General features: G+C 49.8%; 1 protein-coding gene across 3 annotated transcripts in view; it reads left to right on the top strand.

Moving 5' to 3' along the window:
• Positions 1-21202, top strand: part of INTS3 (integrator complex subunit 3) — a 91827-nt gene that overhangs the window by 16449 nt on the left and 54176 nt on the right. For 2 of the 3 annotated variants that reach the window (XM_081891366.1, XM_081891365.1), the window contains exons 3-8: positions 1783-1866; positions 10163-10276; positions 11028-11112; positions 15967-16033; positions 19459-19603; positions 20860-20989. In XM_081891366.1, the coding sequence (XP_081747492.1) occupies positions 1783-1866; positions 10163-10276; positions 11028-11112; positions 15967-16033; positions 19459-19603; positions 20860-20989 (625 nt within the window). Of the gene's footprint in view, positions 1-1782; positions 1867-9196; positions 9349-10162; positions 10277-11027; positions 11113-15966; positions 16034-19458; positions 19604-20859; positions 20990-21202 lie in introns of those variants that run through there. The other variant, XM_081891367.1, reaches the window with a different exon arrangement.

Here is a 21202-nt window from a genome sequence, read left to right as displayed (position 1 = left end):
TGAGTATCTCAGTGCTGGAGTCACCTTGCAGAGGGTCCGCAAAAGCCCTGCCTCTTGCATCTAAGAGGGGCTGATGGCTGCATTTGCTAACCTTGATGGCTGTGCTCTGCCTCCGCTGTCGAAGGGAGCCTGCCTCTGACTACGAGTTGCCAGGAATCGCCAGTGGGCAGAACTGCTGCTTCTGCTGCGCTCAGGTCTTGCAACTGGGGAGACGAACCTGTGACAACAGGATCATAGAATCATAGAGTTGGAAGAGACCACAAGGGCCATCGAGTCCAACCCCCTGCCAAGCAGGAAACACCATCAGAGCACTCCTGACATATGGTTGTCAAGCCTCTGCTTAAAGACCTCCAAAGAAGGAGACTCCACCACACTCCTTGGCAGCAAATTCCACTGTCGAACAGCTCTTACTGTCAGGAAGTTCTTCCTAATGTTTAGGTGGAATCTTCTTTCTTGTAGTTTGGATCCACTGCTCTGTGTCCGCTTCTCTGGAGCAGCAGAAAACAACCTTTCTCCCTCCTCTATGTGACATCCTTTTATATATTTGAAGATGGCTATCATATCACCCCTTAACCTCCTCTTCTCCAGGCTAAACATGCCCAGCTCCCTTAGCCGTTCCTCATAAGGCATCGTTTCCAGGCCTTTGACCATTTTGGTTGCCCTCCTCTGGACACGTTCCAGGATGTTGGACTAGATGGGCTATTGACCTGATGCAGCTGCAGGCTTCTTGTGTTCTTACCAGATCAGAGAAGTTCGTGGTGGAGGAGAAGGCTGTCCATGGCTTTCAGCCGCAATGGCTGAGTTCTTCTTCCTCTGAATACCAGGTGTTGGGAATCGCAAGGAGGCAGCGCTGCTGCTGCACTCGGGTCCTGCTTACGGGATTCCCATTGGGGAAGCTATTTACGGAGAAACTCTTTACGGAGCCTCCTTAAGGCTTTTTATTTAAAATAATGAAAATTCAGCCAGACTATTTTCAGGGTTGAATATTGTTCCTGCTGCTTTAACAGATGGATTTAATGCGTTCTTAACTGTTTTAGCTTTCCGTTCTGTTTTTAATTTCTCCTCTTTTTTTTGTACCGCCGCCACAATATTTCCAGTTTACAACTTCTTTAAATAAAATAAATGATTGCCACCTTAAAATACGAGAGTATATATAGAACTTGCCAGCATGACAAACAGATTAAGAAATAAAGATGATAAGAATTTGAAAGAAGACAGACATTATATATTTAGATTATATGGAAAAAAAATATTACAACAAGAAAATAAGCGTAACAGGCTGACGAAAAATACTCGGCGGTAGATGTTGCAAAGTGGGATAGTGTAAGGTAATGAAAACAACTTAGTGGAGTAAGAAAAGATAGCATTTGAAAAGATAGCAGATAGGAAACCAAGGAAAGGATGGGAGGGGAGTACAAGTTAAGGTTTATGAGAGTTAAATAAATTATTATTTAAATACGTATGTCTTATATTTATGTTATTTCCGCCTTCTCTTATTATCTTGTGTCTGATTGTAACACAGTAGGTGTTGATTATATGCTCAAACAGAAAAGCAAATAAAAAAAATTATTTAAATAAATAAAAATAAACATTTTGCTTCCAGGCATCCTTAATTGAAGTCAGCTTGGAAGGACTCTGAAAGCATCTTGAATTTATTTTAAATTGTTGCTGCTTTGGGAGTCCTTGCTTGCTCTACGGATTCCTTCCTTCCTCCCTCTCCCCGCACCTTCCCTCTGAGGTTTGGCCTGCCGTTAGATAAACCTTCCGGTCTTGCTCCTCCAGGTGTGCAAAGGAGCCCCTCAGCACGAGGAGATATGCCTGGGCCTTTTCATGCTGATCCTCACGGAGCCTGCTCAAGCGCAGAAGGTAAGGGCCCTCGTTTTTCGCTCTGAAATTCCTTAGGGGGTTGTATCCTATGCCAGTCCTACTCAGAGCAGACCCATGGAACTCAACAGACACGACTGACTTAGCTCCATTGGTTTCAATGGGCCTACTCAATGAGTAGATATTTTAGTTGTGCCCAGAAGGCTGGGAGAGGTGGGAGACAGGATTGGTACCTTTCCGCTTCTGATTCCCTTTTTTTGTTTCACTTCCTTCAAAAGTGATAGTCCAGCCCCACTGTTGCATTTGGGACCCCTGCTCCTCCTTCTGCTGCCCTGATGGCGCCGCTGTGCCGCTGAAGTTAGGGTTTCTGCATATGTCTTTCTTCTTGGTCACCCTGGGAAGGGGCCTGGTTGGGGTTGGGTTGAGCCCCAGAACCTCAAATTTGCTATCCCCTCCTATTTAAAAAAAAAAACAAGAAAAACACCAATACTCTAAAAATGCTTGGACTAGGCTTTCTGCAACTTGGGTCTCCAGCTGTTTCCCCGACTACAACTCCCATCATCCCTAGCTAGCAGGACCAAGTGGTCAGGGCTGATGGGAACTGTAGTCCAAAAAAACAACAACTGGAGACACAAGTTTCGGAAACACTGGTTTAGACGGTGGCTGGAAGCAGCACTGGCAAGATGCCAGTCACCCACATCCACACCAAATACAGAGGTACCTCGGGTTACAGACGCTTCAGGTTACAGACTCCACTAACCCAGAAAAAGTACCTTGGGTTAAGAACCTTGCTTCAGGATGAGAACAGTAGAGTAGCAGCAGCAGAAAAAACCGTTAACTAAAGTGGTACCTCAGGTTAAGAACAGTTTCAGGTTAAGAACGGACCTCCAGTTCTTAACCCAAGGTACCACTGTACACTAGGACACTGTGTTGAAGAGTCACGGCTTCCCCACAAAGAGTCCTGGAAGCTGTGGTTTGTTAAGGATGCTGAGAGTGGTTAGGAGACGCCCCCCCCCATTCCCCTCCCAGAGGTGCACTTCCCAAAGTGGTTTAACAGATCCTGGGAACATTGCAATCAAGATATTGAAGATTATGCGGTGTAAGCCCATTAGTCAAAATGTTTGCATTTCTATGCAGGTAGATGTACAGTGGTGCCTCGCAAGACAAAAAGAATCCGTTCCGCGATTCTCTTCGTCTAGCGGTTTTTTCGTCTTGCGAAGCAAGCCCATTGACAGCTTAGCGGATTAGCGCTACAGCGGTCTAGCGGCTTCTAGCGATCAGCTGTTAAGCGGCTTATCAGCGGATCAGCTGTTAAGCGGCTTAGCGGCTTAGGAAAAGGGGGGGAGCGGAAAAAACCCTAATTGTAGCATTAGAAGGAACTGCAAGGATCATCTTAGCCCAAGGTTTCCCAAACTTGGGTCTCCATCTATTTTTGAACTACAACTCCCCATCACCCCTGACCACTGGTCCTGCTAGCTAGGCATGATGGGAGCTGTAGTCCCAAGTCTGGAGTACCGTGATCTAGTCCAGCCCCTTGCAGTGCAGGAATCTTTCGTCCAACGAGGAGCTTGAACCCACAACCCTGAGATTAAGACTCTCGTGTTCTGCCAACTGAGCTATTCCAACAGCTTGAACAGAGGATTAGGCACAACCTTGGAAGATAAGGCTGTTGAGATGTTGTTGTTGTTGTTATTGTTGTTATTATCCTCCTCCTCCTCCTCCTCCTCATCCTCCGGACGGCCACCGTGAGAGCAGGATGCTGGCCATAGGTGGGCTTCGGGCTGATCCACCAGTCCATGCTCTTCTTACATCCTGTTATTAAATATACCAAGAAAAAAGCACACCCAAAACTCAGGCCAATGTAAGTTTCAATAGTGGGAGTGGTCCCTACTCACAAGTCAATAGTAACAAAAACTAATCCATTCAAAAGTACAGTGGTACCTCGGGTTACATACACTTCAGGTTACAGACTCTTCTAACCCCGAAATATTACCTCGGGTTAAGAACTTTGCTTCAGGATGAGAACAGAAATCGTGCTCTGGCGGTGCAGCGGCAGCAGGAGGCCCCATTAGCTAAAGTGGTGCTTCAGGTTACGAACAGTTTCAGGTTAAGAACGGACCTCCGGAACGAATTAAGTTCTTAACCCGAGGTACCACTGTATGTATTCTGACAAGAATTACAAACTCTAACAGAGATTACAAACTCACACTCATAAACTCTAATCCATAATTGACTTCTGACTTCTGCTCTATGATTGAAACTGAGTCTCCATCTGCAAGCTGATAAATTATAAAGATCAACATTAATGTCGATTGAAAAAGAGAAAATCTTTGTAACGAATTATTGTGTTATACATATCTTTGAGTTTGAGTTTGAGTTTGTAACCTCTATTTGAGTTTGTAATTCTTGTTGGAATACATACTTTTGAATGGATTAGTTTTTGTTACTATTGACTATTGACTTGTGAGTAGGGACCACTCCCACTATTGAAACTTACATTGGCCTGAGTTCTTGGTGTGCTTACTTCTTACATCTTGAGCACTGCCTCTTCTACTAAGAGAAGGGGCACTGCTCTCCCTTAGGGACAGTAGTAGTAGTAGTAATAATAATAATAATAATAATGGTTACAGATAGGTAGCCGTGTTGGTCTGCCATAGTCAAAACAAAACAAAAAAATTCCTTCCAGTAGCACCTTAAAGACCAACTAAGTTAGTTCTTGGTATGAGCTTTCGTGTGCATGCACACTTAAGTTAGTTCTTGGTATGAGCTTTCGTGTGCATGCACACTTCTTCAGATAAAACAAAAAAAATTCCTTCCAGTAGCACCTTAAAGACCAACTAAGTTAGTTCTTGGTATGAGCTTTCGTGTGCATGCACACTTAAGTTAGTTCTTGGTATGAGCTTCCGTGTGCATGCACACTTCTTCAGATAAAACAAAAAAAAATTCCTTCCAGTAGCACCTTAAAGACCAACTAAGTTAGTTCTTGGTATGAGCTTTCGTGTGCATGCACACTTCTTGGTATCTGAAGAAGTGTGCATGCACACGAAAGCTCATACCAAGAACTAACTTAGTTGGTCTTTAAGGTGCTACTGGAAGGAATTTTTTTTGTTTTAATAATATTAATGTATTATTTATACCCTGCCCATCCAGCTGGGTTTCCCCAGCCACTCCGGGAGGCTCCCAACAGAATATTAAAAGCACGATAAAGACATCAAACATTAAAACTTCCCCAAACAGGGCTGCCTTCAGAAGAAGCTGCCTTTTAGCAAAGCAGACAATTTTGCCTCTCTAACTCAGTATCACCCACACTGACAGGCAACAGCTCTCCAGGGCTTCAGGCAGGGGGTCTCTCCCAGAGGCTGCCATTGGGGTTCTTGAACCTGGGACCTTCTGGGCTCAAGTCAGATGCTGTGCCGCTGAGCCGTGTTCCCCCCTTTCGCCCTCCTTGCTCTGGACGCGGATTGGGTCTGCCGAGGAGCCGCCCTCTTCCGAAGCCTCTCAAAGAATGCCTCTCCTAGCCCCCCTCGCAGGAAATTAGCTGCGTGCCGAGCCCGTCCAGCTGTGCGCTGGAGACCCTTGGCTGCGTCGGGGCCGCCGGGGTGACAGCCAGCTGATGAGTGTGCGAGGCGGCTGCCTCCTCCGCTCGGCTGGCTCTTGCTTTTAATTAAAGTTCCCTTCCCAAAGTATGGAGGGAGGGTCTTCTGCTCTCTCCCACCCCCCTTCCAGCTTTTTATCTTTCACCCAGACTTAAAAGCCTCCTGTCTCCTTGACATCTCCCTGCTGCTTGCCTCTTGTGCCCATCTCCGGAGCCTTACACTGGCGGGGTCTGCTGGCGGGTGCTGATTTATTCATTGGCGTGACACATTTTCATCAGGCTGCAGACTCTTTCCTTGTCAGTGACATGGGCCGTGTTGCTAGACGCTTGTTGGGTGTGTTTCGCGGCAAAAATAAGAATGGATTACTGTCAAGTATAAGGAAGCCATGGGACGCGGGTGGCACTGTGGGTTAAACCACAGAGCCTAGGGCTTGCCGTGAGAAGGTCGGCGGTTCGAATCCCCGCACCGGGGTGAGCTCCCGTTGCTTGGTCCCTGCTCCTGCCAACCTAGCAGTTTGAAAGCACGTCAAAGTGCAAGTAGATAAATAGGTACCACTCCGGCGGGAAGGTAAACGGCGTTTCCGTGCACTGCTCTGGTTCGCCAGAAGCGGCTTAGTCCTGCTGGCCACATGACCCAGAAGCTGTGCGGTGGCTCCCTCGGCCAGTAAAGCGAGATGAGCGCTGCAACCCCAGAGTCGTCCGCGACTGGACCTAATGGTCAGGGGTCCCTTTACCTTTATAAGGAAGTCATCTGAGTCCTGCATTGCCTCCCTGGTTCTGCTGCCACCCCAGGTCCCTTCCAGGAGGACAGATTCCAAAAGGTGCCTTAGATCAGGTTTTAATTTGATAGGCACCTCCCCTTCTTCCTATGGGTCCTGCACCCTCCTTCAGCATTCTGCAACCTGGTGTCCTTTAGGTGTTGTTCTGGACTACAACTGCTGGTTGGGGCTGAGGGAGCCAAAAGGCCTGGAGGGCACCAGGTTGGGGACAGCTGAAATAAATGCATAGCATTTTCCTGTACCCTTCCATCTTCCCCCTCTGCCAATCTCCCCCTTTGCTGTGTTATTATATCAGCTGTCTCATTTGCAGTATATTATATGCCAAGCATCTGGGGCCTTAAGATTAGCAAGGGAGGCCCTGTGGGTGGCTGCACCCGGCTGGCATTGACAGGTCCTTCTTGGCACCTTTTCGCTGTTTGTGAAATGCCTCCCAGGTTGGAACCATGAACTGGAGCCCTTCATGTTTTCAACATTTTGTTGCAGGTGTAATGCTATGAATATTGTATGGCATCACAGTGATAAGAATTTGCCTGGGATTGGGTTGGAATGGAGTATCCTGGGAAAGGGCGTAGCTGGTTGGAACCCTGAACTTGAGCACTCCACATCACCAGCATTTTGTCACACTTGTGAATATCGTAATGTGGATAAGAAACTTGTTTGGGCTTGTAAGTTATCCTCCACCAGGGCCAGGGCCTTTTCACTGATGGCTCCAACCTGGTGGAATGCCCTGTCCCATGAGACTAGGGCCCTTCAGGATTTAACCTCCTTCTTTTGGGCCTGTAAGACACAGCTATTCTGCCTGGCCTTTAATTTGAATTCAGCCTGATCTTTTATTTCCCTTCTCTCCCCCCTCCCCTTTATGAAGATCACCCACTCTGAGACCCCACAGCTAATTCTCCCCTGGCCTCCTCGCTGGCCCAAGAAGGACCAATTCAGCCAGCTAGCCCTAGGGATTATCTAATTGATTTTTGATTTTTATTGTTATTCATGTTTTTATACTGTATTTTATGCTGCATTTATATAAGTGTTTTAAATTTGTTGTTAGCTGCCCTGAGCCCGGTTTTTGAACCAGGAAGGGCAGGTTATAAATATTTATTATTATTATTGTTATTGTTATTGTTATTGTGATGGAATGGCACATCCTGGGAAAGGGCTGACTGGCTAGCTAGCTGGCTGGGACCCTGAACAGGAGCACCGTTTTGTTGCAAGGGGCCAGAATTTGAGCCAGGATTCACCTGCAGAACGCCACTGCCTTTACATAGCCTTTTGCAGTTTTGGTGATAATAAGACCCCCCAAACGGAGCACCTCTTATAAACCCCATCGGTTCCTAGGAAAAGAAATAGGAGGCCAAAATCTTGGGGCCTCGGCACTAGCGTCTCTGTCCTTTCAAAACACGGGAGATAAGAGCACCTTCAAACATGGGCAGAGTGCTTTACCTAGCCCTGGAGGGACTGGACCCTTTTGCAGTGACATCCCTTCCTCATCCTCGCCGCTGCCTTCCTCCTGCCCTCTGAAACACCTTCTGTGATCCCCGTTTTGTGGCTTCGGGAGAATTGCCCAGGGCGCCAGGGCGCCTTGGCCCCAATTGTACCACGCGGCACCGGGGCAGGGGTTATTTCACCCCTCCTGCTCGCCGGCCAAGTGCGCCTTTTAACATTTGGAAAGCGCCAAAAGGCCAAGCCTGTTGCGAGCGTGAGGTTGCTGAGTGCTTTGCGAGTTCAATCGAAAGGGCGCTTTCAGGGGCCTCATTAGCCTCTCGGAGGGAGAACGCGGAGAGCAGATCCCTCTTTGCCTCCGCGGCGTGACATTTAGCAGCACAAATTAACATCCGTGCAGAAGTGAGTTAACAGATGATTTCCTGGTTCCTCTCTCCCCTTCCCTCCCTTCTGCCAACCTCACAGGGCAAGAGGGAACAGGCAAGAGATTCTCACCTCTCTTCCACCCCACCCATCTTGCGTCTGAATACTGTCAAACTTCGCAAGAAGCCTCACTATTCATTATTATTTTTATTATTAACTGGACTTGCTAGTTGCTTTTGAAAAATGAAACGTAAACTCATTTTACTATATACCACAAGCATTAAAACCAGTATAAAACTGAAACAAAACGGGAGCTCAAAACACGGATGGATGTAAAAAGGCTGTCTAACAGACCCCATAAAGCAGTTGCAGTATCTAAAACGCTCCCAAGATAAAGGCCAAAAACCTGGCTGAAAAGTAGTGTTACTGCTGGGCTCCTGAAAGTAGCTATTGATGGCACCAGGCAAGCCTCCCTGGGGAGAGCATTCCAAAGTCAGGAAGCCACCACCATAAAGACCCTGTTCTCATGTCATCACACTCCAGACCTCCCATAGAGAAGGACCTTGGATGTTGGTTTTAGGGTCCGGGGTGGTGGGTCATGATCAGCTGATCTGCTCCAAGTCCTCCCAATTCTGAGCCTCTGAGCACTTTCCACTGCCTCCTTCCTCCCCCACATCCCTCCACCGTGCCCCCCAAACTTCTCCCACACCGCCTGCGCTCCCCCAAGCTCTGCCTTTGGCTCCCGAAACATTTGCACGGCCATTCGCAGGCTCCTCTTCCGCAAGCATCTCCTTGCCAGCTTTTTGCAGATTGAGTCCCGGGGGTGGGGGGTTGTTCTCTTGGAACTTGACAAGCGAGCAAAATTTGGACACGGGGAATATATTCTCTGCTTGTACATTTTGGACGAGCCGAGTCCCAGCTGATTTACGACCGTCCGACACACTTGGCCGTACTCTTCGTGTATGTTCTGCATTATGTGTCGCCTGGAATTATTTTCATATGTCAGATGGTTGGGCTTGCGGTGCCATATAGAAACAGCGACCCCTTTCGCTGCTTTCTGGTTACTGATGCATATATATGTCTATTCCTTTCCTTTGGTCGCCAGTGGCGGGGAGCAGCTCACCCCCAAAGCAACCAGTGCTTTGGCTATTCCCGATGTACCACCTTGGCTTCAGGCACTGTCTCCTTCTGTTGTTAGAGCACGGATGGAGAGCCTGTGGCCTCCCAGAGATGTTGGTGGACTACAACTCTCGTCACCCCTGACCAATTGGCCTTGCAGGCTGGGGAAAATGGAAGTTGGAGTCAAACAGCACCTGGATGGCGGCTACGGGTTCTTCATCCCGGCTCTAGGTAATAGAATATTACACCTCTATAAGCGCATTTCATACGTGATCCCTGATTGTTTGGGATGTGTGTCTGGAATAGGGCTGGAGAACCCATGACCCTCTGGAGGGCCTTGTGGACTGCAGCTCCCGTCAGCCCTGACCATTGGCTGCACTGGCTGTGGCTGATGGGAACTACAGTCCTGCTGGAGTCCGGCCAATGGGAGCTAGAGTCCTGCTGGAATCCGGCCAATAGGAGCTAGAGTCCCGCTGGAGTCCGGTCAATGGGAGCTGGAGTCCTGCTGGAGTCGAACCAATGAGAGCTAGAGTCCCGCCGGAGTCCTGCCAATGGAACTAGAGTCCCGCCAGAGTCCAACCAATGGGAGCTAGAGTCCCACTGGAGTCCAGCCAATGGGACTAGAGTCCCGCCGGAGCCCTGCCAATGGGAGCTAGAGTCCCACTGGAGTCCCACCAATGGGACTAGAGTCCCGCTGGAGTCCAACCAATGGGAGCTAGAGTCCCGTTGGAGTCCAGCCAATGGGAGCAGACTTTCTAAGATGCTGTAGGGCTCCTGTATGATGATGGTGATCAGGGTAATGTGAATCAGCCTTCAATGTGCCGAACCAGTTATCCGTTCAACCCAGTGCTGTTAACTGGCCAGCAGCATCTCTCCAGGGAACTGCACTTGGCCCCTGGGATGGAGTCCCCACCCCTGTTTACAGAATCTGTATGCCATCCACCCCCACCCCAGAGCAGTTTCTTTTTAAGTTATATGCTGTGACTGCACTCTGTTCAGCTGACACATTCTCTCATCTCTCCCCTGCCCTCCTCCCTGGCCACAGTGTTACCGGGACCTGGTGCTGGTCAGCCGCGACGGGATGAGTGCCGTGTTGAACAAGATGAACCAGATTCTGATGGAGAAGTACCTGAAGCTGCAGGACACGTGCCGTACGCAGGTGGGCCATGCGCTATGCGCCGCATCTTGCCTATGCGCATTTTCTTTTCCCTGTGTGCCTCCGTACTTTAAAGAACCGTGTGTGTGTGTGTGTGTGTGTGTGTGTGTGTGAAGCAGGAGCTGCGATCAGCCCGCTGTTTGTCTCAAGCCCGGAGTGCAGTGCTGCCAAAGGCATCTCTGTGCGGCACCACATCTGCAAATCTGCAAGCTGGGTTTCAGGGGCATATGTAATGCGGTCTGCAGTTGCGGGTACTTCCTCCCCCCCCCGGCCCCTTGCTCCCAAGCCCCAGTGCCAGAATTAGAATTTTTATACGGAAAAGGTGCATTGAGGCATACGGGGAAAATCAAGGGAAGTACGGTGCTGTAAGCTTGGGGGTGGGTCACGAAACACAAATTTGTGGTAGGTGGGCATGGTAGCTGTGTTTGTAATCCAAACCTTCTACCCTGCTGCTAACCCCGGCAATCCCCGCATAGACACGATTCTATAACTTAAGTGGTGTTTGGGGTTCCCTCCACAACCACGAGGACTAGAAACTTGCAGGATGTTTTTTTTTTTAAAAAAAATGAGAGAGCAGGGAAAAATCCCGATCGCGAGCAGCGAGTTGTTAGGACCATACCATCATCTGGCTGGCGCAAATGCTTGCATGCAATGCCTTTCTTCTGCGTGGACAAGGCGTCAAAGAGGCGGAAGAGGCTGGCTTTGTCCAGGTCATTTGAAGGAGCCCTGAATTCTCTTTTCTCCCACGCTTTAGTTGGTTTGGCTGGTGCGGGAGATAGTGCGGAGCGGGATTCTGGGCATCGAAGGCGTCTGCATGACCTTCATGAAGCAGATTGCAGGTGAGTGCGTTGGGGGGGCAGTATCGCTGGAGAAAATAGCCCCATAAAGCATCCCATAGGAGGTGGAGGAAGGCTGCGTTGATGGCTGCTAGCCTGAGTGAGTGCCTTTTCTCTATCAACCATTCCTCATAAGCAGGGCCAGATTTACCGTATTTTTCGCTCTATAAGACACACCAGACCATAAGACGCACCTAGTTTTCGGAAAAGGAAAACAAGAAAAAAAAATCTGAATCCCAGAAGGGCAGCCCTTCTCCCTCCTCGAGGAAAAGCTCCACTCGGCTCTTTAAAGGGAGTGCTGAGCTGAGCCTCCCTCCCGCATTCGCTCCATAATATGCACACACGTTTCCCCTTACTTTTTAGGAGGGGAAAAGTGCGTCTTAAGGAGCGAAAAATACAGTAGGTTTGATGAGGCCCTTAGCTACTGAAGGTAATGGGGGCCTTTATGTGTCTAGCTGTCCTTTGCCAACAACAACTTGTCACTGTTTTTTGTGTTGAATATATGCTATGTGGTAATTTATGGGCCTCATAAGCCATTTGCACATATCAAAATACGTATTTTATCAAAGTAATCGCTAAAGTGAAATACAATTAAGAAGAAGTATCCAGGGTTTTTCCTCTTTAAATTTTTTGGGGGGCTCCAAGAGAGTGGGGCCCTGAGCTATAGCTTGTTTAGCTTATACGTAAATCCGGCACTGCTCATAAGGCTTGGCTTCTCATAAGGGAGCCAGTGTGGTGTAGTGGTTAAGAGTGGTGGACTCGTATTCTGGTGAACTGGGTTCGCTTCCCTGTTCCTCCACATGCAGCTGCTGGGTGACCTTGGGCCAGTCACACTTCTCTGAAGTCTCTCAGCCCCACTCACCTCACAGAGTGTTTGTTGTGGGGGAGGAAGGGAAAGGAGAATGTTAGCTGCTTTGAGACTCCTTAGGGTAGTGATAAAGTGGGATATCAAACCCAAACTACTACTACTACTACTACTACTACTACTACTACTACTACTCTTCCTCTTCTTCCTCTTCTTCTTCTTCTTCTTCTTCTTCTTCTTCTTCTTCTTCTTCTTCTTCTTCTTCTTCCTCTTAGATGAGCCGTTGGTCTGACCCAGCAAGCTCTTCTTGTGTTCTTAACATCTGGAGGGTACCAGGTGGGGAAGGCTGATCTGCAGATATGTTAAGTGGATAGTGTGTTGGACTAAGAACTTGGCAGACCCGTGTTCAAATTCCTACTCATCTCATGAAGCTGATTGTGTGAGGCCTTGGGCCCATCTTACGAACTTTGGAAGAGCTTTCTGGATCATCTAGTGACCAACATCTCACTGCGTCCAACCAGATGCCTGTATGAAACCCAGGCACAAAGGCACTCCTAAACTCCCTTAAAGGATTGTTGTGAAGATAAAAGAGGAAGGGCATATACCACTTGGAGCTCCTTGAAGGAAACACCTCGCTCCTCCTCCTCTTCTTCTTCTTCTCCTCTGGCGGAGGCAAAAATGCTTCTGAGTACTAGCTGCTGGAAGCTGCCACAGTGGGAGAGCTCTTGGGGGCGTCCCATTGTGGCATCTGGTTGGCCACTGTGAAAACAGGAAGCTGGGCTAGATGCAACCAATATGACTCTAATTTCTTAAGTTGCCCAGTCCTCATCAAGCAACCAGGCCATTCTGAGTAGCCTCCTGAGCATCACTGCTCCCGACCCCATCCCTAAGCTGTTATTTTTGCTGCTGCCTGTGTCTAATGAAGGGAGCATATTGTGGCAGTCAGGGTTTGCCCGTGGTAACACTGGCATGTTCCAAATGAACTGCCTGTCATGTAGAGCTGAGGTGCCGAAGGTCCAGGTTGCCAACAGCTACAGGGAGAGCACTGGTTTAATTGTGTACAGCCGCCTTAAACCGGAGCCAGGCAGGGCGAGGAGAGAGGGAGGGGTGGTTGATGGCAGGAGGGTTGCCCTTTTCAGGTAACGAGGGACAAAATGAGTTGCTCAATTAGCAGCAAGGTATATTGGAGCAGCTCTCTCTAAGCGGGATTGCAGTGGGCGCAGAGTTTCTTTATTCCGCATGTTTTGATTACGCCCAATTTAAAAAATCCCTGGTGTGTTTAGGGTCATTTTATTTTATTTTTGTAGAGAACAACCATTACTCGGGAACATTATTCTGTAATTATATATCCTTTTAAAAAAGGAAGAGTTTTGTAATGCAGCTGCCTTGAATTGTTCATGTGCCATTGCAGATATAGAACGTTGTCCAATTTAATAAAACAGATTTATCCCTAAACCATTTTTTATGCAATTATGGGACACCTGTTTTTGTTTTTAAAAGATGCAATAACTTTTCCAATAACTCTTGGAAGATTTCCTTTTCACTTTACATTAAAGTGTGTGTAAACATTACGCACGTAGGATTTATCTTCCATTTTTAAAGCTATAAAGAAGTCTCGTCGCCAGAGATGAGTTTGTATATAGCAGGACTGAGGAACCAGGGGGTCCTCCAGCTGTGGCTGGACTATAACTCCCATCAGCCCCAGCTTGCACGGCCTACGATTAGGGATGATGGGACTTGTAGTTTGGCAGCATCTGGAGGGTAACAGGTCCCCCACCCCTATCCTGGTCAGACCTCCCAGCCAATCAGGGATCTCTCATTAAATTGCAGTAATAGGATGCCTCTTGGCCAAACAGTCCTCATCTCTCCGCCCTACCAGTTCCTTCCCTACCAAATCAGGTATGGTCTTGATAGGGATCTCGAGAACTTCTGGCACACTTTGGTGCTGGGCTGACATCAGGAATTTGCCGCAGTGGAAAATCTGTCATTTTGTTTTTTTAACCGCCAGCATCTGCAATGTGGAGTTGGGTCTGTATGAGCTCAGAGCTTGCCAGCTCCCGTCCCGCCCCCGCCCCCCGCCTGAAGGACAGGCTCTAAAAGCTATTTGTTGGGGGGGGGTGGGCAGGAAGGACAAAACCATAGTGGACCAGCAAACTACTGTCTTTCTCCTTTGTTTGGCACCCGTGCCAAGTGTTTGCAGACTTCTAACTTACGGGAAACTTCTTTTCCTAAGGTACCTCTGCCGCCCCCTCACCCTGATAAGGTTTTTTCTTCTTCTTTTTACGAGGATTCGGTTGCCATGACTACATCTTTTGAGGGCCCCCCCCACTCCCCTTCTCAAGGACAGGCATCCAAGAATGGCTCAGCCTGACTTTTTAAAGAGTGGAAAAAGGAATTTGTCCCGCAATCCCTCACAGCAACCAGGAATTTACAAGCCTCGGGGCTCTTTGTTAGCTAGCTTGCATGACAGCCTGACCTTGGGTGCCCCTAGTCTAGAGTTGGGGGCCCCCTGCGGCCCTCCAGATCTTACTGGACTCCATCATCCCTAGCCGTTACCCGTGCCAGGGGTGGGGTGGGGGTCTGATGGAAATTGGGGCCCAAGAACGTCTGGTGCGGGATGCGGGTGGCGCTGTGGGTTAAACCACAGAGCCTAGGACTTGCCGATCAGAAGGTCGGCGGTTTGATTCCCCGCGATGGGGTGAGCTCCCGTTGCTCGGTCCCTGCTCCTGCCAACCTAGCAGTTCAAAAGCATGTCCAAGTGCAAGTAGATAAATAGGTACCACTTCGGCGGGAAGGTAAATGGCGTTTCCATGCGCTGCTCTGGTTCGCCAGAAGCGGCTTAGTCATGCTGGCCACATGACCCAGAAGCTTTACGCCCGCTCCCTCAGCCAATAAAGCAAAATGAGTGCCGCAACCCCAGAGTCGGTCACGACTGGACCTAATGGTCAGGGGTCCCTTTACCTTTACCACCTGGTGGGGGAGCTGAGTTAGGGGAGGGTGCCCTGGCCAAATAGCCCTCCTTGCTGTCTTCTGGCTGGCATCACGGGTGGAGAAAGCCCTGCTTGTTGTGCTCAGGCCTTGCTTTCAAAGGTCAAAATTGGGTGTAAATATCCCTTCCGCTGAGCATCTCTCACTCCTCCATTTGGTAGGCCGAGATGACCTCTCGCTTGCTCCCCAATTTTGGCCTCACTGAGTCAGGCCGCTGTGATTTAATTTGGGTCCCTCAGCGCTGCATCAATAATCAATACCAGCTGCTGGAAGCCGCAGGAGGGGAGAGCTCTCTTGTACTTGGGTCCTGCCTTGATTGGTTTCCCTAATGGGCCATTGGCCTGATCTTGGGGTTTGCAGTCAAATTTATGGGGGAGAAGGCGGTCAGTGTCTACTGGCTCTTCCTCCACATTTGAAGGTAGTAAATGCGTCTGAATAAAATCATAGAGTTGGAAGGGACCCTAAGGGTCATCTAAGCCCAACCCCCTGCAATGCCAGAATATGCAGCTGTCCCATGCAGGGGTCAAACCTACAACCTTGGCGTTAATCAGCACCACGCTCTAACCAACGGAGCTGGAGATTGCTGGTGTACTTCTGTTGTGCTCAGGTCTTCCCTGCAGGCTTTTACAGAAGAGGTACCAGGCTGGCTGCTGTGAGAACAGGCAGGCCATTGGCCTGATCCTGCAGGCTCTTTTTACATCCTTATGGGTTACAGGGAGGGAGGGCTCTTGTCTTCACGCCCTGCCTGTTCACCTCCTAGAGGAATCTTGAGTGGCTGGTGTCAAAGGCTTTTGACCTGATCTGGAACGGTTCTTCCAATGTCCGTTTGATCATTGGTTTCCAGAAAGTACCTGAGTTATCCCATTGAGCAAAGGAGGACGGGGTTCTCCTAGGGTGGGTGAGTTTAACGGTGTACTGGGAAAAAACAATAGCAGCAAAAAGTTTGATTAGCTGAAAGGTATCAGGGGGCAGATTGGTGCAAACCTGACGCTGAAGGAAAGTGCAATCCACAGTCTGAACCGGCTTCCTCCCAACCTTCTCGTCACCTGTTTGTCTCTTTGCAGGCGGAGACGTAACGGCAAAGAATATCTGGTTGGCGGAAAACATCCTCGATATGCTTACTGAGCAGAGGTATGTATGCCTGGTTAGTCGGCCATTGCTGGTAGCCAGGGGTCATTGCCTGCTCACAATGGAGCAAACGGACGGCGCTTCCTTAGACTTGCTCTGAAGGCTTGTTCAGGTGGATTCCCTGGCTGGTGGCTTTGTGTTGCCTTTCAGGGGCTCAGCCGTGTCTGACCTTGTCCAGTGTGGACTCTGAAGTTCGTTTTCACGCTACCGAGCCTTGCCAGGGCTGATCAGTCCTGACTTCCCCTGTGACCAAGATGAAGAGAGCCCCGAAGCAGCCCTGCATAGAGACTGCACAATTAATGGGGCATGGCTTTCTGCTGGGCCTTATTGCTAGGAGCGATGAATATTTATTGCCTTGGTACGAACCTTCTCCAGACACCCTCTGCAACAGGCTTGAGTCACCGAGGCTGATCTGACTCTGTTTACACCAAGTCTCGGTTGCCCACGCCGTTCCTTTTCTGTAGCCCCTTTTTCATTGCATCCTGAGTGCATCTGTCATAATATTTCAATGCGCGGTTCCCTCTCTTAGGATGGCATGTGTAGTAGCTGCAATGTCTTTTTGAAATTGCTTATTGCTGTGGTGAACAATCATGTTGTTAAAGCGTTTTACTTCGCGGGGGACGGACGGACACATAAAGAGTTTTTCAAGTGTGCTTATTTCCCTTTGGCAAGGAACAGTTTGATTCCAGCTGCGTTGCCCCACAGTGCCATCTAGTGCGCTCTTCGGAGAGCGAGCACGTTTTCCGTGGCTGGAAGAGCCAGGGGGCTGTAAATCGTTGCTTTCTGCCTGCTGGTTCTTGCCTAGACAGCCTTTACCTAGTAGTTCGTCTTGTTTGTCTTCTGCAATGCCTTACCTGACACAGATCCCTGACAACCCTCATCTTAGGCTTAACACACACAGGGTCAAGTTTCTAGCCCACTTGAAGGCTTCCCTCTCCTTCCTTGGTCTTTGAGTGTGATGTTCCATGCCAAAAGAAGTCCAAATTCTGTGCTCAGAGGAACTTTGCACTTGCAACAGTCTCTCCTGCCTCCCATTTGTTGGGCACATTTGGAATTTATGTTGGCAAGGGGGAAAGAGGAACGGAATGTAGCAAAACTCTGGGCAAGATTGTGTTTCTTGGCCTGTGACTGCCTAGTGGCATCTCGCATACAGAGTTGGGCACCCCGAGTGGTCCAGCAGTTAAGCAAGTACTTAGCCCTTACGATGGTAGAGATGCTGGACTTTCGGTCTGACCGAACAGGAGTCTTCTTATCTCCTTACGAGAGAAATTTTGAAGATTTAGCAGAAGGAGCTGTGGCTTCCAAAGGGCTGCTGCCAGTCAGAGTGGACAATACTGGGTTCGATAGGAACACACAGTGCTGCTGTTTGTCTCCTAGGCGAAATACGGGGAGCCGTACAGATGGCTGGGATGCCGTCTTCATTGCTCTTGAAAGAGAATTGGACAAATCCATGGAGGGGGCTGAGACTGTCAGTGGCTGTAGGCCACAATTCTCCACTGTCGGAGGCAATATGCCTCTGAACCCCAGTTGCTGGGAATCACAGGGGGTGTGGCCTGGGGAGAGGGGGTGTGGCTAAGGAGGGCGTGAAGCAAGACCAGCCAGGGGGCGTGGCTTAGGGAGAGTTGCTGCAATTGCACCGCTCACCTGAGAGCCTGGGATTCCCCAGCCCTGCCTTAAAGAACGTCACCTTTCCAGTTTCTCCTGCGGCTTGTACTGGGCTGTGGGGGATTGATAGGGGGAGAGCCTGGGACATTCCAAGGAGGGGAAGCCTACTCCTCAAAAGCTTAATTCCCCCCACATGGGGGGCTTTGTGCCGCAGCAGAAAAGGCCCTACCCAAAGTCCCAGCCCTCATTGGCAGTGTTGCTCAGGGGTTGACGACGAACGAGGAAACAGGCCCATTCCCCCAGTGTTTCTTAAACTTGGGTCCACAGCTGTTGTTGGACTACCACTCCCATCATCCATAGCTAGCAGGACTAGTGGTCAGGGATGATGGGAGTTGTAGTCCAACAGCAGCCGGGGACCCAAGTTTGAGAAGCACTGACTGCTCTAGGGGGCGGGTCCTGGCCTGGGAATTTCGAGGATTGAGGGGAAAACTCAACTGAGGTTGGCAGAATGGAAAGCGAGGTTTTAATTAAGCATCATAGTTGTGGTTTTTTTTAAAAATGTGAAACCAAAACCCTCCCGCTTTGGCTGCTTTAATTGGGAGCAGAAGGTGTTGTTGCTCAAGCATCCGGATCGGGGGGTGAGCCAAGCCCACCACGTCGCGCGTTGGCCCTTTCCGGCACTCGTGGCGTAACGAGACCGGAGCTGCCTCTGGAACACCCTTAAACCTTTCCTCTGCGTCACCTGCCAGATCAATTACTCCCGAGCTCAAGCTGGAGGGCAGCGTCAGGCACAGACCCTCTGACATCGGCTGCCCCCTCCTTTGCCACTCCTGCCCTTTCGCTGCTGCTGCTGTTGTGCTGCACATCCAGTAAATAGTCCGGAAGCCCTTTTGCTCCGCAAAGACCTTCCTCTTTGAGATATTTTAAAAAGCATAACTAAGACAGATCTCTGCTTAGTAGCCTTGCTAGGGTCAGGATGAGGGGAGGGCAGGATGATCTGACCATGTTGTTGTTGTTTAGTCTTGTCCGACTCTTTGTGACCCCCTGGACCAGAGCACGCCAGGCACTCCTGTCTTCCACTGCCTCACGCACTTTGGTCAAACTCATGCTGGTAGCTTCAAGAACACTGTCCAGCCATCTTGTCCTCTGTCGTCCCCTTCTCCTTGTGCCATCTATCTTTCCCAACATCAGGGTCTTTTCCAGGGAGTCTTCTTTTCTCATGAGGTGGCCAAAGTATTGGAGCCTCAGCTTCAGGATCTGTCCTTCCAGTGAGCGCTCAGGGCTGATTTCATTCAGAATGCATCGGTTTGATCTTCTGGCAGATCTGACCATGGAGGGCATCAAAGCCTCCCCTCTCCCTCCAACCCCCAGTCTGAAATCTTAATTCAGGCTTCCTCCCAGGTTCTTAAGATTTGCCACCTTCAGCAATCAAATACCCGTTGCTGGAAACTGCAGAAGGGGAAGAGGGCTCTTGTGATCGGATCCTGCTTGTGGGTTTTCTGCAGGCATTTGCTTAGCCTCCGTCAAAACAGGACACTGGGCAAAATGATCCAGCAGAGCTCTTTATATTCGTTCAGAACAGAACCTCCATGTCCTAAGGCAGTCTACCTCTCAATGCTCGATGCTGGAGACAAACAACGGGGCTCTTGCCTGGGGGTCTTTCTGGGAGAATCTGACGGGCTGCTGTGAGAACAGGATGCCGGGCCTGATCCCGCGGGGCTACTTGTACATGTTCTCAACGCCCACACTGGTTCTGAGCGGTTGGAAGGGCCAGACGTTTGCACCGTTTTGTGGCATGGAAGTAAATTCTCCCTTCTTTGCAGGGAATGGGTTCTGAAGAGCGCCATGCTCATCGCCATGTCCGTGTACACCTACCTCCGCCTGATCGTCGACCACCATGGCTCGCCTCCCCTGCACGCCCTGAGGCAGAAGGAGGTGGAATTCTGCATCTCCCTGCTCCGCGACCGGGTAAGGGAATCTGGGAAGTATTTAGCTGCCTGAAGGCGTGTGGGCGGGTGCCATCTCTCAGAGGAAGGCACTTGAGGGACAAGTGACAGCCGCTTTCCAGACAGCCTCCTTTGTCGCCGCAGACATGCTCGGCCCCCGCTCTCCTTGTCTTCTCTGTGGGGGCCGACTTCGAAACAACACAGCCCATTGTGAATCCCGCCCGGATGAGCTTCTCTCTTCACGTTTTGTGCCTTTGCTGCTTGTTCCTCTTAAGGAGCTGAAAGCCCAACCAATCAGGGATCACACATTCAAATGCACACAGAGTGAAGCTGGGCTGGGGAGAATTGCAGCCCTTCAAATCTTGCGGGCCTTCAAGACCAAGCAGCCTTGGCCAACATAGCCGATGGTCAGGGGTGATGGGATTTGGAGTCAAGCGACATCTGAAGGGCCACAGGTACCCCATCCTAGTCCGAACCCCTGCCCGTAGCAACACAGGCGACCCAGTACAATAGGATCCCCGTTGAGCTCTGGTTCCAGCAACATCTGGAGGGGCCGCAGGTTGCATGAAAGTCAAGCAGGGAGGAGTAGTTTCATGCATTGCTGTAGAGTTGTGGGGCAGCTGCAGGAAAGGCCCTGCAGTCGGGGAGAGCAAGTTATGCTCACATATTGCCAGAAGCACAGCCAGGAATCTGATCTGACTCTCCAGTGCTGCTAGCAATAGTAGCAGTGTTCATGATTGCACCCCTGTTGCTGTTGGCCATTGAATGCAATTGCACCCCTATTGATGGCGGCCCGTGAATGTGATCACACCCCTGTTGCTGGCGGCCATGGATCCCGATCACCGTTTGCGATGGTGTTGACGGCCAGAGTTAGAAAAGACTCAGCCTTGGCCACTGAGCTTTGAGAAATCCACCTTTTGAGTCTCCCTCCCAGGTCGTGATCGAGGGTCAGCCTCAGAATTTATAGCGCTGCCTGTTTGTTTGTACAACAGCAACCATTTCTTTTTTTAAATTTATTTTATCTTTTTAATGCGGCAGCCGACCTTGCTTGTCACCCTGCCTCTTTGGAACCTGCTATCTTCAAAGGGGGGCAAGACCATCTGCCCGAGGAAAGGCCTTTTCAGCCGACGGGTGGGATGAATCATCCTTTTTTTGGGCTTTGCCAGGGTTTTAGGAACTGAACGTTCCCCAAAGCGCACACTCTGTCCGTATCCCTGTGCCTGAGAACAATAATGACTCTCCCCCCCTCTTCTCCTCCCTCTTCCTCCCTAACCCAAGTTTATGGATTGCCTTATGATTGGCCGAGACCTGGTGAGGCTCCTGCAGAACGTTGCTAGGATACCGGAGTTCGAACAGCTCTGGAAGGACATTATCCACAACCCACAGGTGCTGAGCCCCCAGTTCACAGGTAGGTGATGAAGTTCCGGAACGTTATGGACTAGCTCCTTCCAGAGGCTGAGTGCTTTTTTAAAATTTTCCTGTTATTTGTCAACAGTGAGTTGAATCCAATGTCAGTCCTGCTTGTGGTAGTCCCTTTGAAATACAGTGGTACCCCGCAAGACGAACGCCTCGCGAGACGAAAAACTCGCAAAACGAAAGGTTTTTTCGTTTTCGAGTTGCC

Source organism: Podarcis melisellensis (genome assembly GCF_964234715.1).
Source record: "Podarcis melisellensis genome assembly, chromosome: 16".
Classification (NCBI taxonomy): Eukaryota; Metazoa; Chordata; class Lepidosauria; order Squamata; family Lacertidae; genus Podarcis; species Podarcis melisellensis.
This window is presented reverse-complemented; position numbering and strand designations above follow the sequence as displayed.